Source organism: Athene noctua, chromosome 34 (genome assembly GCF_965140245.1).
Source record: "Athene noctua chromosome 34, bAthNoc1.hap1.1, whole genome shotgun sequence".
NCBI classification, from domain to species: Eukaryota; Metazoa; Chordata; class Aves; order Strigiformes; family Strigidae; genus Athene; species Athene noctua.
Window position 1 is genome coordinate 1064351 of NC_134070.1, and position 16268 is coordinate 1080618.

At 59.9% G+C, this 16268-nt stretch overlaps 1 protein-coding gene across 1 annotated transcript; it reads left to right on the top strand.

Annotated features, from left to right (window-relative positions):
• The first annotated feature begins 3934 nt into the window (after window positions 1-3934).
• LOC141972568 (uncharacterized) lies at window positions 3935-13488 on the top strand. Its single transcript, XM_074930462.1, has 8 exons — window positions 3935-4076; window positions 7877-8383; window positions 9156-9479; window positions 9925-10079; window positions 10155-10503; window positions 10937-11329; window positions 11784-12173; window positions 12269-13488. The coding sequence occupies exons 1-8, from the start codon at window positions 3935-3937 to the stop codon at window positions 12427-12429; spliced, it is 2421 nt and encodes an 806-aa protein (XP_074786563.1). The 3' UTR covers window positions 12430-13488.
• Window positions 13489-16268: the final 2780 nt, after the last annotated feature.

Below are 16268 nucleotides of genomic sequence, written 5' to 3' on the forward strand. Positions count from 1 at the left end.
GTGTTTCACTCCGTTTGCTCTCAGGGTGTTTCTCTCTCCCTGCTCATCTCTCCCTTCGTTAAAAGCGTGTACCGTTAATTACTGCCTGATTCCAAGCTCTGAGGATGAACTTCAATGGTGGCGCTCACCAAGGCCGAGGCTTTTATGGTTCCCGGTGGGATACAGCGATCCCGGACTCTGATGGTGGAGGGATGAGCCGCTCTCACCCAGGGCTCCTCGGGGACTATTTTAACATGAGGATGAAGACATTAGTGATGGCGTTAACTGCAGAAAAATGCCTCGGGTAGTTTGGAGGAAGTAAAACTCCATCCAGGACCCTTCAATTAAAATGGAGGTATGGGATGCTCCTGTCCTTAGGTAGCTGCACACAGATGTAGATGGATACACACAGACCCAGGGGGTGTGTACAGAAAATCAAAGAAATGTGCCTTTTTTTTAAAAAAAAGGTTTCTATCAAATAAATTGGATTTTTCTCATAATGGGTTTCAGAGTTGTTTTAAGGGACTTTCCGGACTTTTTGTCTGTCTCAACATTTCTGCTTCACAACCACCACTTCCTGGCCTCAGCATCCTGCTGTTGTGGAGGAGTACGTCTTGAGGGAGACAAATAGCCCCAGACAAAACCACGACATCCGCCCAAGGCGAAAACAACGTCAGCCTTAGCAGCACCCATCGAGCTGCACCTGCGCGCGAGCCGGGTGGAGGGGAAACCACAGCAAGGAAGACAGCAGAGGCTGAAGGCCTCGCAGATCGGCCCCTCGCCAGCACAACCACCATGGGCCCCTGGGCATGCGTGCGCGGAGGACCACGGGGCCACACATAGGACAACGAGCCCCATGGAAATAGGCGGACAAATCGTAGGGACGGGAACTATAAAAGGACAGACTGCGTACTCCTTGGGAGGAGCTTGTAGGGGGAAGCTTGTTGGGGGATGCTGTTTGTTGGAGACTAGCACGGAGCCAGGAACATGGAGCATCATTGAGCCGACAGAAGATCGCTGGCTCCCTGGTCCTCCTGGTGGTAATTAGTTGAGCCTCTACCGTGTTCTTGCTTAGGGATTCTGACCTTTCCTTCCCTTTCCTCTCTTTCCTATCGCTCTTATCGGTTGTTATAGAAAATAGTTTCTAAGGCTGTATAGCATCTGACCTCATTTTCTGTCTTAATCTCGCTCTTGAGACCATTTAAGAACCCTCCCAGATATCGGATCGGGACACTTGTGTCCTGTTTGTTGCAGCGTGGAGAGATTTGGGGGTGCACAGGAGATGGGGAGGGGGGACGCAAGCAGGCGGCTGAGGGGACCCGACCCCAGAGCTATTCCTGGCCCGAGGGCGTCCTGCTTCTCCGAGCCTCCTCCAGCCTCTCTGCCCTCGGGGGCAGGATGTTCCCCTCCCCTCCCTTCTCTCCCCCCTCCAGGGCAGAGTCGTTAGCCAGACATCCCTTGGTTATGCAAAGCCGGGGTGACCCCCCCTTATCCCCGGGTCCCTTCTCTTGTCCCAACACTCTTCCAGCCGCGCCTGACCCTGGCATTGGTCTATTCCCGAGCTGGGAACGAGCAGAGCAGAGAATTTCCTGAAGACATCCCAGCCCTGGTGCTGCCGGGGGGTGAGGTTTGGGGGGGTGAATGTGGGAAGAAGGGCGGGGGCTGGTCTGGGGTGCAAAAGAGGAGGGTGGGGGCTGGGGAGGACAAAGGCAGGGGAGGGCGAGGGGTCGGATGGGCAGACGTGTGCCCCCACCCGCATCTCCTTCCACCCCTGTGCACACCCGGGTCATCCTGGGCCGGGGGTGTATCCTGCCCGCACACCCCCCCTTCCCTGCAGGGATTTCCCTGAGGGATGGAGAATCCGCATCCCGGCGCCCCCAGGGGACCTGCTGCCGCCTCTCGGGGTGCTCAGCACCCCCTGCCCGGGGCTCAGCACCCACCCGGCAGCACCCTGTTGTGCTGGTTTGGGTGTGGAGGGGCTGGGAGCGGCGGAGGGGGGACAGGGGGGGCTCCTGCGAGAAGATGCTCAAAGCTCCCGCGGCTCCAGGTCGGACCCGCCCCTGGCCAAGGCCGAGCCGATTGGCGACGGCGGCCGCGTCCCTGGGATAAGGTGTTTAAAAAGGGGAAATTGGGGGGATGAGAGGAAGAAGAAGGTGGAAGTGAAGTAGCTCTGCAACCAGCGAGGGAGAGGAAGGCCGGCAGGAGGCGGGAGGTGCCCTGAGCAGAGAGTGCCCTGCACCCGTGGAGCCCCACGGGGGAGCAGATGCCCCCCCAGAGCCCCTGGGAGGGACCCAGGTGGGAGGAAGATCGTGGAGGACTGTCTCCCGTGGGAGGGAGCCCAGGGCGGAGCAGGGGAGGAGTGTGAGGAGTCCTCCCCCTGAGGAGGAAGGGGCGGCAGAGACAAGGGGTGATGGAGTGACCCCAAGCCCCATCCCTGCCCCCTGCGCCGGGGGGGGAGCAGGGAGAGAAATGGGGAGCAAAGCTGAGCCCGGGCAGGAGGGCTGGGGGGAAGGGCTTTGGAGATGTGGTTGTATTTCTCACTGTCCTGCTCTGCCGGATTGGTACATCGGGGGGTGGGGGGTTCAAATGCCATTGCTGTTCTTTCTTCCTCCCCGATGGAGTCTCTCTGCTGCCCCAGACCATAACGGGGGAGTCCCATGCCCCCATCACCTCCTTTTCTGCATCCCCCCTGGCCTTTGGTTTAATATTTTCCTCCCCACCGCTGTGGGGGAAGGGGTGATGGAGCATCTGGGTGGGGCTGAGGTGCCCTCGGGGTTCGAAGCCCAACATGTTGCTAACTGGCAAGGCCCTGGGGGTGTGAGGAGGAGGAGAAGGGAAGGGAGGGAGCCGAGCAGGCAGAGCCATGCAGGAGGTGGGTGCTCTTCATGTGCCTTAAGAGCCCCCAGCTGAGCCCCTTTGGTCCCCCCCAGGCGCTGGGACAGCCGAGCAGAAGGAGGAGCAGTGCCAGCCCAGGGCAGAGCAGAGGGGGATGCTGCAAGGGCCCCAAGAGGAGCCCCAGAGCCCCGCGGTGGCCGTGGAGCACGATGGCCAACAGCAGCCCCGGGATACGCAAGGGAGCTGCGGAACGAGGGAACCCCGAAAATGCTCTTTCAAAGGGACGTGTGGTGAAGACCCTCAGGAAGACTCAGCCCAACCACTGAGTAGATCCAGAGGGAAGGAGTACAAGTGTGAGAAGTGTGGGAAGGTCTTCACATACAAGAGCCGCCTCATCTGTCACCGACAGATTCACACGGGAGAGAAGCCCTTCAAGTGCTGGGATTGTGGGAAGAGCTTCATGACAAGTGGGAAACTCCTGAGGCACCAGAGGGCACACACCAAGGAGAAGCCTTTTTCTTGCCCCAGGTGTGGGAAACGCTTCTTCTGCAGATCACATGTCATCATCCATGAACGCATCCACACGGGAGAGAGACCCTTCCCCTGCTCCCACTGCGGGAAGAGCTTCCAGTCAAAGCATCACCTCAGGAGGCATCAGAAATTGGTCCACAATGGTGAGTCCTCGGTGGAGGCTTAAACCTGTATTAAGTCGTGCTCAGCAAAAAAATGTGAAGGAGGGGGTTTGGGGGTGGTGATTAGCCAGATTTTGATCAGGAACCGGCTGGGCATCCATCCCCCCATGGGTGGGGGAGAATGATGCCCTGTGAATTTTTCCTTTCTCTCTGTCCCCTCCTATTGAACTATTTTTACCTCAACACACACGTTTAAGTAATTTTTCTCTTATTTTCCCAATCCCAGATTCAACTGCTGTGGGTGGAAGCAGCCGATAGCCCAACTCTTCCCCATCTCCATCCCTGGTCCTTCCAGAGATGGGGGGTGGTGTCAGGGGGGTGACATTGGAGAGTACGGAGGAGAAGGGAAGGGAGGGCGCCGAGCAGGCAGAGCCATGCAGGAGGTGGGTGCTCTTCTTGTGAGGAGCCCCAGGTGGCCGTGGAGCACGATGGCCAACAGCACCCCAATGATACGCAAGGGAGCCGCGGAACGAGGGAACCCTGAAAATGCTCTTTCAGTGGAATGGGTGGTGAAGTCCCCCAAGGAGATGCAACCGAAACAGAGTAGGTCCAGAGAGAAGCAGTACAAGTGTGAGGACTGTGGGAAGGGCTTCATTTGGAGCACGAGTTTGAAGCGTCACTGATGGACCCACACGGGAGAGAAGCCCTACAAGTGCTGGGATCGTGGGAGGGGCTTCACGCTGAGAGGAAACCTCCAGCTTCACCAGAGGACACACACCCAGGAGAAGCCTTTTGCCTGCACCACGTGTGTGAAAAAACTTCTCTGTGTCAAACAGCACCACCCACAAATGCATCCACACCGGAGAGAGACCGTACACCTGCTCGCTGCGTGAGATGACCTTCCGGCAGTTAAGTGACCTCAGGAGTCATCAGGCAGCCCTTCCCCAGGGTGAGTCCTCCCGGGGGGGTTTAGCGTGAGATGTCGCAGGCCCTGGGGGAGCTGTGGGTGGCGATGGCTGAGTGCAATGGATTTCTCTCCTGCAGGCACCGAGCCCCCAGCTGGAGCCAGGACAAGCACCCCCGGTGCTGGAGGAGGAGTTGGAGAGCAAGGAGGAGCAGACACCGCCGGGACAAGGGGAGGGCGTGAAGAACACCCACCCAGCCACCAGCAAGCCGGTGGCCCGCGCCACGCGGGGGACCCCTAAATGCCCCGAGGGTGGGAAGATCTTCCGCTGGAGTAACTGACATGGGAAGTTTAGGGGATGTAGAAAGATCAAACTTTAGGCCTGTGCAAGGCTGTGGGCTGTGAGTGTAGACATGCCGGGAGCTGATTGTGTTGCCAAGCTACTATCTTCCAGTTGCCAAGCTACTATCTTCTGGCTGAGTAGAAGTCTCCCCTTCCTCCCTTAAACATGCATCTGTCAGCAACAAATTATCCCAAATTCCAGCACAAACTGGCTCTGCGGCTCAGCCAGAGGCCAGGGAGCAACAGAGAATGCGGGAAGCGGCAGGGTGAAAAGTTCAGCTGCAAGGAAGAGGAGATACTTCATCTTTACGTCTGCCCAGGACCATAGGAGCTGACCACGCAGACGCAGAGGGGAGGAGACCTAATTACACTAAGAAGCGAGGAGAGGCGGGGATGCATTATGTATATGTACAGGTGTTTTATAAATATGCAATGCTTTGTAACGTATAAGCAAGGCAAGAGCTACAGAGGGTGCACATGTTTGTGGTGGAGCGATCCCCCATGTGCTCAGCGCTGAATAAACAAACATATCTACTTTACAACTTAACAGTTGTAGACTTAGTTTTTTTTCCTCAAGTCATAACAGCAGGAGACGTCACCAGAGAAATCACCCGGGAGAACGACCCCACAAGGGCCCAGATGGCGGGAAGACCTGCAAGGACTTCTCCAGCCTCATCTCCCAGCGCAGGGCCCAGAAGGGAGAGAGACCGTACAAGTGCCTGGAGGGTGGGGAGAGCTTCACCCTTCCTGAGCAGCTCCCACCTCGCCACGCACGACTGTCTCCCCGCACAGGAGAGCTCCCACCCGTGCCTGTTCTGCGGGCAGTCATTCAGCGTGGGCACCGGGTGTCTTGTCCACCAGAGGCCCCCTTGGAGGAGGTGCCCGTGGGCCAGGGAGCTTCTCTGGGGGCGATGGGCCCCCAAATCAGGGGCCTGTGGCCTCCCTGGGTAGGGACTTCCAGCCCTCTGGTCTCGTCCCATGAGCCGGGCGATGCTGGAGGGGAACTTGAGAGATGTCTGGGGGTGCTAATGCCCCAGCAAGGTGTGTGGGGGGGTGAGGGGCTGCGTGAGCCTCTCTCTGATCTAAACCTGAGTGCCTGCACAGGGGAGTAAATTTGGAGGAGATTTGCCGGCAGGTGCCTCGGGTACATGGACAACGTGGCTCTTCCTTCACCCAGCGCGTGGGACCATCCCGCCCCAGAGCCCCAGCACCTCCCTGGGGACTCGTGGGTGCGGGCAGAGGCGATGTTTAAGAACCGCTGCCTGCCTGGGAACCCAGGGAGCTCCCCTGAGCCCAGAGGGAGTGTAAAGGCTCGTTAGTCCGCGAGGGCGTTAACAAGAGCCAGCGCCGAGCAAAGTGCTGGACAGTCTCGGTACGACGTGCTGGGGGTGTTGGTTGTGCGGCACAAGCTGTGACCCCCGTGTGGTGTTTCACTCCGTTTGCTCTCAGGATGTTTCTCTCTCCCTGCTCATCTCTCCCTTCGTTAAGTGTGTGTCCCGTTAATTAACACGTGACTCCAACCTGTGCGGCTGAACTCAGGCGGTGGCTTTTGTGCTTCCTGGTGGGATACAGCGATCCCCGAGCAGAGGGATTTATTTCTGGGGAGTTGGCGCAGAGCTGGGGGCTGGTGGTAATTCCCCCCGGCCAGCGCCCCGCCCCAGAGAACCCCCCTGGATTTCTCCACTTGGGAGCACACGCAGACACCGGGGCTGGAGTGACCGGGGGGTTTCTTATCGCCCTGTCCCTCGCGGGTTCCCAACGCGCCTCGTGGCGATGCCAACACACAGGGTCTTGTCATTGCTGGGCCCAGCTCCGAGGGGGGGGACGCGGCTTCTTGGGCTTCAGCTGAGTCGGCATTGGGGGTCTGCCCCCTCCCTCGGCTTAATTACGGGGATTGTGTGTGTGTCCCCTCCTGCTGGTCCTGCTCCTCCTCCAGCCCTCCCCCTCCTCCAGCCTCACTCCCCCCCATCCCTCCACCTTTTCTGCACTTGACCCGCCCCCACGCCTGGTCCCCACTTTCACAGCGCCCCCCACAACACCCCCGTCCCCCCGAGAGGGCAGCGATGGAGATGCACACCCCCCCTTCCCTGCAGGGATTTCCCTGAGGGATGGAGAATCCGCATCCCGGCGCCCCCAGGGGACCTGCTGCCGCCTCTCGGGGTGCTCAGCACCCCCTGCCCGGGGCTCAGCACCCACCCGGCTGCACCCTGTTGTGCTGGTTTGTGTGTGGAGGGACTGGGAGCGGCGGAGGGGGGACAGGGGGGGCTCCTGCGAGAAGATGCTCAAAGCTCCCGCGGCTCCAGGTCGGACCCGCCCCTGGCCAAGGCCGAGCCAATTGGCGACGGCGAGTTCTGAGATAAGGGATTGAACCAGGGGAGGATGGGAGGAGGAGGAGGAGGAAGAGGAGGAGGAGGGCTGGGGGAGGGAAGTAGTTCTGGAAAGAGCGAGGAAGAGGAAGGACGACCCGAGGCGGGAGGTGCCCTGAGCAGAGTGCCCTGCACCCGTGGAGCCCCACGGGGGAGCAGATGCCCCCCCAGAGCCCCTGGGAGGGACCCAGGTGGGAGGATGATCGTGGAGGACTGTCTCCCGTGGGAGGGAGCCCAGGGCGGAGCAGGGGAGGAGTGTGAGGAGTCCTCCCCCTGAGGAGGAAGGGGCGGCAGAGACCAGGGGTGATGGAGTGACCCCAAGCCCCATCCCTGCCCCCTGCGCCGGGGGGGGAGCAGGGAGAGAAATGGGGAGCAAAGCTGAGCCCGGGCAGGAGGGCTGGGGGGAAGGGCTTTGGAGATGTGGTTGTATTTCTCACTGTCCTGCTCTGCCGGATTGGTACATCGGGGGTGGGGGGTTCAAATGCCATTGCTGTTCTTTCTTCCTCCCCGATGGAGTCTCTCTGTTGCTCAAGGCAATAATGGGGGAGTAACCCCTCCTGTTCTTATCTGGATCCGCCTCAGCCATTAGAAAAATTTTCCTCCCTATCCCAGTGGGGGAAATGGCAAAGGAACATCTGGGGGGGGCTCAGGAGCCCTCGGGGCTCAAAGCCCAACACGGCGTTAAGGGGCAAGGCCATGAAGGGGGTGAGGAGGAGGAGAAGGGAAGGGAGGGAGCCGAGCAGGCAGAGCCATGCAGGCGGTGGGTGCTCTTCATGTGCCTTAAGAGCCCCCAGCTGAGCCCCTTTGGTCCCCCCCAGGCGCTGGGACAGCCGAGCAGAAGGAGGAGCAGTGCCAGCCCAGGGCAGAGCAGAGGGGGATGCTGCAAGGGCCCCAAGAGGAGCCCCAGAGCCCCGCGGTGGCCGTGGAGCACGATGGCCAACAGCAGCCCCGGGATACGCAAGGGAGCCGCGGAAAGAGGAGACCCCGAAAATGCTCTTTCAAAGGGACGTACTGTGAAGACCCTCAAGATGACACAACCCAACCACCAAGGACCTCAAGACGGAAGGAGCACAAGTGTGAGCACTGTGGGAAGGTCTTCACTTTTGGGATCTATTTGTCCATTCACCGACGGATCCACACGGGAGAGAAGCCCTACAAGTGCTGGGACTGTGGGAGGAGCTTCACGCAGAGAGTACACCTCCAGGGTCACCAGAGGACACACACCAAGGAGAAGCCCTTTATCTGCAGCACGTGTGGGAAACGCTTCTCCTTTAGCTCCAACCTCCTTCTCCACCAACGCATCCACACAGGAGAGAGACCCTACCGCTGCTCACACTGCGAGATGAGGTTCTTCCGGTTTTATTGCCTCAAGAGGCATGAGAGGACCGTCCATCCTGGTGAGTCCTCCGGGGGGGCTTAACCCCATATCAAGCTGTGCTCACTTCTGAAATGGAGAGGAGGGGGTTTGGGGGTGGTTGGGCCAGAATTTGGTCCGGACCTGGCTGGGCATCCATGTCCCCATGGGCGGGGTGAGTGATGGCCTCCTCCTGACTCCTCCTGGTAAATTACTTTTCCCTCCACTCATCGGTTTTCTCACCTTTCCCCCTCCCGGGTTCACCCCCAGAGGGTGGAAGCAGCCAAGAGCCCAACCCTGCCCCATCCCGACCTGCCCCATCTCCATCCCCGGCCCTCCTGGGGGAAGGGAGGAATTACAAGGGGGTTAAAATTGAGAGCAAGGAGGAGAAGGGAAGGGAGGGAGCCGAGCAGGCAGAGCCATGCAGGAGGTGGGTGCTCTTCATGTGTCTTAAGAGCCCCCAGCTGAGCCCCTTTGGTCCCCCCCAGGCACTGGGACAGCCGAGCAGAAGGAGGAGCAGTGCCAGCCCAGGGCAGAGCAGAGGGGGATGCTGCAAGGGCCCCAAGAGGAGCCCCAGAGCCCCGCGGTGGCCGTGGAGCACGATGGCCAACAGCAGCCCCGGGATACGCAAGGGAGCCGCGGAACGGGGGAACCCCGAAAATGCTCTTTCAAAGGGACGTACGGTGAAGACCTTCAAGATGACACAACCCAATTACCGAGGACTTCGAGACAGAAGGAGCACAAGTGTGAGCAGTGTGGGAAGGTCTTTCCCTGGGGGAGCACCTTGAGACTTCACCGACGGATCCACACGGGAGAGAAGCCCTACAAGTGCCAGGATTGTGGGAAGAGCTTCGCGCTGAGTGCGTACCTCATGAGTCACCAGAGGACACACATGGAGGAGAAGCCGTATCTCTGCACCACGTGTGGGAGACGCTTCTCCTTTAGCTCACAACTCATTAGACACCAACGAACTCACACAGGAGAGAGACCCTACCCCTGCTCGCTCTGCGAGATGAAGTTCTTAGCGTATTATGCCCTCAAGAGGCATCAGAGGACCGTTCATCCTGGTGAGTCCTCCAGGGGGGCTTAACCCCATTTCAAGTTGTGCTCATTTCTGAAATGGAGAGGAGGGGGTTTGGGCGCTGATTGGGCCAGAATTTGGTCCGGACCTGGCTGGGCATCCATGTCCCCATGGGCGGGGTGAGTGATGGCCTCCTCCTGACTCCTCCTGGTAAATTACTTTTCCCTCCACTCATGGGTTTTCTCACCTTTCCCCCTCCCGGGTTCAGCCCCAGAGGGTGGGAGCAGCCAAGAGCCCAACCCTGCCCCATCCCGACCTGCCCCATCTCCATCCCCGGCCCTCCCAGGGGAAGGGGGGAATCACAAGGGGATGAAATTGAGAGCAAGGAGGAGAAGGGAAGGGAGGGAGCCGAGCAGGCAGAGCCATGCAGGAGGTGGGTGCTCTTCATGTGCCTTAAGAGCCCCCAGCTGAGCCCCTTTGGTCCCCCCCAGGCGCTGGGACAGCCGAGCAGAAGGAGGAGCAGTGCCAGCCCAGGGCAGAGCAGAGGGGGATGCTGCAAGGGCCCCAAGAGGAGCCCCAGAGCCCCGCGGTGGCCGTGGAGCACGATGGCCAACAGCAGCCCCGGGATACGCAAGGGAGCCACGGAACGGGGGAACCCCGAAAATGCTCTTTCAAAGGGACGTATGCTGAAGACCCTCCAGAAGATGAAACCGAAACACAGAGTAGCTCCACAGAGAAGCTGTACAGGTGTGAGCACTGTGGGAAGTTCTTCTCTACCAGCAGCAACCGGACACGTCACCAATGGACCCACTCTGGAGAGAAGCCCTTCAAGTGCCAGGAGTGTGGGAAGAGCTTCACGCACAGATGGAAACTCCGGTGTCACCAGAGGACACACATGGAGGAGAAATCATATCTCTGCGCCACATGTGGGAAATGCTTCTCCTGTCGCTCAAACCTCCTCAAACACCAATTTACCCGCACAGGAGAGAGTCTGTGCGACGGCTCCCACTGCGGGAAGAGCTTCCAGCAGAATTATCAACTCGGGAAGCATCAAGAAGTCCTTCCCAATGGTGAGTCCTCCGTGACGGCTTAATCCCATGATATGTTCTGCTCAGCACTAAAATGGAAAGTAGGGGTCTTGGGGCTGGGGAATTTGTGAGGAACTGCCTGGGCATCCATCCCCCATGGGCAGGGCTGGAGGGCATCTTACATCCACGCAGGGGGTTTCTCACTTTTTCTCTTTTTTCCCTCTTCCTGGGTTCACCCCCAGAGGGTGGGAGCAGCCAAGAGCCCAACCCTGCCCCATCCCGACCTGCCCCATCTCCATCCCCGGCCCTCCTGGGGGGTGGGGAGAGTTTTGGGCGTGTGAAATTGGAAATGAAGGGTGGGTGCTGGTCCAGGGTGAAGGGGGAGGAGGGATGGGGGACGGATAGAGGAGGACGAGGAAGAAGAGGACAGAGAAGGATGAGGTACCAAAGGCACACCAAAAATGCTCTTTCAAAGGGACGTGTGCTAAAGATACTCGAGAAGACGCATCCCAACCACCGAGTGGCTCTAGAGGCAAGAAGTACATGTGTGAGTATTGTGGGAAGGTCTTTCGCTGGGGAAGCAACCTGATACGTCATGAACGGACCCACACGGGAGAGAAGCCCTTCAAGTGCCAGGATTGCGGGAAGAGCTTCAGGGAAAGTGGGAGTCTGCGGTGTCACCGGAGCATACACACCAAGGCGAAGCCCTATGTCTGCACCACGTGTGGGAAACGCTTCTCCGATAGATCAAACCGTAATAGACACAAACGAACTCACAGAGGAGAGACAACCTACCCCTGCTCGCACTGCGAGATGTCGTTCATGCAAAATTCTGACCTCTGGAGGCATGAGAGGGCCGTCCATCCTGGTGAGTCCTCAGGGGGGATTAACCCCATATCAGGTTGTGCTCAGTTCTAAAATGGAGAGGAGGGGGTTTGGGGGCTGAATGGGCCAGAATTTGGTCCGGACCTGGCTGGGCATCCATGTCCCCATGGGCGGGGTGAGTGATGGCCTCCTCCTGACTCCTCCTGGTAAATTACTTTTCCCTCCACTCATGGGTTTTCTCACCTTTCCCCCTCCCGGGTTCAGTCCCAGAGGGTGGGAGCAGTCAAGAGGCCAACCCTGCCCCATCCCGACCTGCCCCATCTCCATCCCCGGCTCTCCTGGGGGGTGGGGAGAGTTTTGGGCACATGAAATTGGGAATGAAGGGTGGGTGCTGGTCCAGGGTGAAGGAGGAGGAGGGATGGGGGAGGGATAGATCAGGTGGATGAAGAAGAGCAAGGATGGGGTACAAAGGGAACACCAAAAATGCTCTTTCAAAGGGACGTGTGCTGGAGATACTCGAGAATGCGCAACCCAAACACCGAGTAGCTCCAGAGGCAAGAAGTACATGTGTGAGTATTGTGGGAAGATCTATCCCGCGGTGAGGGACCTGAGACGTCACCAACGGAAGCACACGGGAGAGAGGCCCTACAAGTGCCAGGATTGTGGGAAGAGCTTCAGGGAAAGTGGGAAACTTCTGGGTCATCAGAGGACACACACCAAGGAGAAGCCCTTTATCTGCACCACGTGTGGGAAAAACTTCTCTGAGTCGAACATCATCACCCACAAATGCATCCACACCGGAGAGAGACCGTACAGCTGCTCGCTGTGTGAGATGACCTTCCGGCAGTTAAGTGACCTCAGGAGGCATCAGAAAAATGTCCACCAGGGTGAGTCCTCCCGGGGGGGTTTAGCGTGAGATGTCGCAGGCCCTGGGGGAGCTGTGGGTGGCGATGGCTGAGTGCAATGGATTTCTCTCCTGCAGGCACCGAGCCCCCAGCTGGAGCCAGGACAAGCACCCCCGGTGCTGGAGGAGGAGTTGGAGAGCAAGGAGGAGCAGACACCGCCGGGACAAGGGGAGGGCGTGAAGAACACCCACCCAGCCACCAGCAAGCCGGTGGCCCGCGCCACGCGGGGGACCTCTAACTGCCCCGAGGGTGGGAAGATCTTCCGCGGGAGTAACAGCAGGAGACGTCACCAAAGAAATCACCCGGGAGAACGACCCCACAAGGGCCCAGATGGCGGGAAGACCTGCAAGGACTTCTCCAGCCTCATCTCCCAGCACAGGGCCCAGAAGGGAGAGAGACCGTACAAGTGCCGGGAGGGTGGGGAGAGCTTCACCCTTCCTGAGCAGCTCCCACCTCGCCACGCACGACTGTCTCCCCGCACAGGAGAGCTCCCACCCGTGCCTGTTCTGCGGGCAGTCATTCAGCGTGGGCACCGGGTGTCTTGTCCACCAGAGGCCCCCTTGGAGGAGGTGCCCGTGGGCCAGGGAGCTTCTCTGGGGGCGATGGGCCCCCAAATCAGGGGCCTGTGGCCTCCCTGGGTAGGGACTTCCAGCCCTCTGGTCTCGTCCCATGAGCCGGGCGATGCTGGAGGGGAACTTGAGAGATCTCTGGGGGTGCTAATGCCCCAGCAAGGTGTGTGTGGGGGTGAGGGGCTGCGTGAGCCTCTCTCTGATCTAAACCTGAGTGCCTGCACACGGGAGTAAATTTGGAGGAGATTTGCCGGCAGGTGCCTCGGGTACATGGACAACGTGGCTCTTCCTTCACCCAGCGCGTGGGACCATCCCGCCCCAGAGCCCCAGCACCTCCCTGGGGACTCGTGGGTGCGGGCAGAGGCGATGTTTAAGAACCGCTGCCTGCCTGGGAACCCAGGGAGCTCCCCTGAGCCCAGAGGGAGTGTAAAGGCTCGTTAGTCCGCGAGGGCGTTAACAAGAGCCAGCGCCGAGCAAAGTGCTCGACAGTCTCGGTACGACGTGCTGGGGGTGTTGGTTGTGCGGCACAAGCTGTGACCCCCGTGTGGTGTTTCACTCCGTTTGCTCTCAGGATGTTTCTCTCTCCCTGCTCATCTCTCCCTTCGTTAAGTGTGTGTCCCGTTAATTAACACGTGACTCCAACCTGTGCGGCTGAACTCAGGCGGTGGCTTTTGTGCTTCCTGGTGGGATACAGCGATCCCCGAGCAGAGGGATTTATTTCTGGGGAGTCGGCGCAGAGCTGGGGGCTGGTGGTAATTCCCCCCGGCCAGCACCCCGCCCCAGAGAACCCCCCTGGATTTCTCCACTTGGGAGCACACGCAGACACCGGGGCTGGAGTGACCGGGGGGTTTCTTATCGCCCTGTCCCTCGCGGGTTCCCAACGCGCCTCGTGGCGATGCCAACACACAGGGTCTTGTCATTGCTGGGCCCAGCTCCGAGGGGGGGGACGCGGCTTCTTGGGCTTCAGCTGAGTCGGCATTGGGGGTCTGCCCCCTCCCTCGGCTTAATTACGGCCATTGTGTGTGTGTCCCCTCCTGCTGGCCCTGCTCCTCCTCCAGCCCTCCCCCTCCTCCATCCCTCCTCCTTCATCCTTTTCCTGTTCATTCCCCGGCTCCTCCTCCTCCAGCCCTCCCCCTTCTGCTCGTCCTTCATCCCTCCTCCTCCTCGTCCTGCTCCTCCTCCATCCCTCCCCCTCTTCCAGCCTCACTCCCCCCCATCCCTCCACCTTTTCTGCACTTGTCCCGCCCCCACGCCTGGTCCCCACTTTCACAGCGCCCCCCACAACACCCCCGTCCCCCCGAGAGGGCAGCGATGGAGATGCACACCCCCCCTTCCCTGCAGGGATTTCCCTGAGGGATGGAGAATCCGCATCCCGGCGCCCCCAGGGGACCTGCTGCCGCCTCTCGGGGTGCTCAGCACCCCCTGCCCGGGGCTCAGCACCCACCCGGCTGCACCCTGTTGTGCTGGTTTGTGTGTGGAGGGGCTGGGAGCGGCGGAGGGGGGACAGGGGGGGCTCCTGCGAGAAGATGCTCAAAGCTCCCGCGGCTCCAGGTCGGACCCGCCCCTGGCCAAGGCCGAGCCAATTGGCGGCGGCGAGTTCTGAGATAAGGGATTGAACCAGGGGAGGATGGGAGGAGGAGGAGGAGGAAGAGGAGGAGGAGAAAAAGAGAAGGGGGGAGGGAAATAGCTCTGCGACCAGCGAGGAAGAGGAAGGACGACCCGAGGCGGGAGGTGCCCTGAGCAGAGAGTGCCCTGCACCCGTGGAGCCCCACGGGGGAGCAGATGCCCCCCCAGAGCCCCTGGGAGGGACCCAGGTGGGAGGAAGATCGTGGAGGACTGTCTCCCGTGGGAGGGAGCCCAGGGCGGAGCAGGGGAGGAGTGTGAGGAGTCCTCCCCCTGAGGAGGAAGGGGCGGCAGAGACAAGGGGTGATGGAGTGACCCCAAGCCCCATCCCTGCCCCCTGCGCCGGGGGGGGAGCAGGGAGAGAAATGGGGAGCAAAGCTGAGCCCGGGCAGGAGGGCTGGGGGGAAGGGCTTTGGAGATGTGGTTGTATTTCTCACTGTCCTGCTCTGCCGGATTGGTACATCGGGGGTGGGGGGTTCAAATGCCATTGCTGTTCTTTCTTCCTCCCCGATGGAGTCTCTCTTCCCCAGCCCATAACAGAGGAAGCAGAGCCCCCCCTCCCAACCTTGTCTGGTTCCCCCCCGGCTTTAGATTTTATTTTGTCCTCCCCATCCCTGTTGGGGAAGGGGCGAGGGAGTATCTAGGTGGGGCTCAGGTGTCATCGGGGCTCAAAGCCCATCCTGGCGCTATCGGGCAAGGCCCTGGGGGTGTGAGGAGGAGGAGAAGGGAAGGGAGGGAGCCGAGCAGGCAGAGCCATGCAGGAGGTGGGTGCTCTTCATGTGCCTTAAGAGCCCCCAGCTGAGCCCCTTTGGTCCCCCCCAGGCGCTGGGACAGCCGAGCAGAAGGAGGAGCAGTGCCAGCCCAGGGCAGAGCAGAGGGGGATGCTGCAAGGGCCCCAAGAGGAGCCCCAGAGCCCCGCGGTGGCCGTGGAGCACGATGGCCAACAGCAGCCCCGGGATACGCAAGGGAGCCGCGGAACGGGGGAACCCCGAAAATGCTCTTTCAAAGGGACGTGTGGTGAAGACCCTCAAGATGACACAACCCAATTACCGAGGACTTCGAGACGGAAGGAGCACAAGTGTGAGCACTGTGGGAAGGTCTTCACTTTTGGGATCTATTTGTCCATTCACCGACGGATCCACACGGGAGAGAAGCCCTACAAGTGCTGGGACTGTGGGAGGAGCTTCACGCAGAGAGTACACCTCCAGGGTCACCAGAGGACACACACCAAGGAGAAGCCCTTTATCTGCAGCACGTGTGGGAAACGCTTCTCCTTTAGCTCCAACCTCCTTCTCCACCAACGCATCCACACAGGAGAGAGACCCTACCGCTGCTCACACTGCGAGATGAGGTTCTTCCGGTTTTATTGCCTCAAGAGGCATGAGAGGACCGTCCATCCTGGTGAGTCCTCCGGGGGGGCTTAACCCCATATCAAGCTGTGCTCAGTTCTGAAATGGAGAGGAGGGGGTTTGGGGGCTGACTGGGCCAGAATTTGGTCCGGACCTGGCTGGGCATCCATGTCCCCATGGGCGGGGTGAGTGATGGCCTCCTCCTGACTCCTGGTAAATTACTTTTCCCTCCACTCATGGGTTTTCTCACCTTTCCCTTCCCGGGTTCAGCCCCAGAGGGTGGGAGCAGCCAAGAGCCCAACCCTGCCCCATCCCGACCTGCCCCATCTCCATCCCCGGCCCTCCTGAGGGGTGGGGAGAGTTTTGGGGATGTGAAATTGGGAATGAAGGGTGGGTGCTGGTCCAGGGTAAAGAAGCAGGAGGGATGGGGGACTGATAGAGGAAGAGGAGGAAGAAGAGTACAGAGAAGGATGAGGTACCAAAGGAACATCAAAAATGCTCTTTCAAAGGGACGTGTGCTGAAGATACTCAAGGAG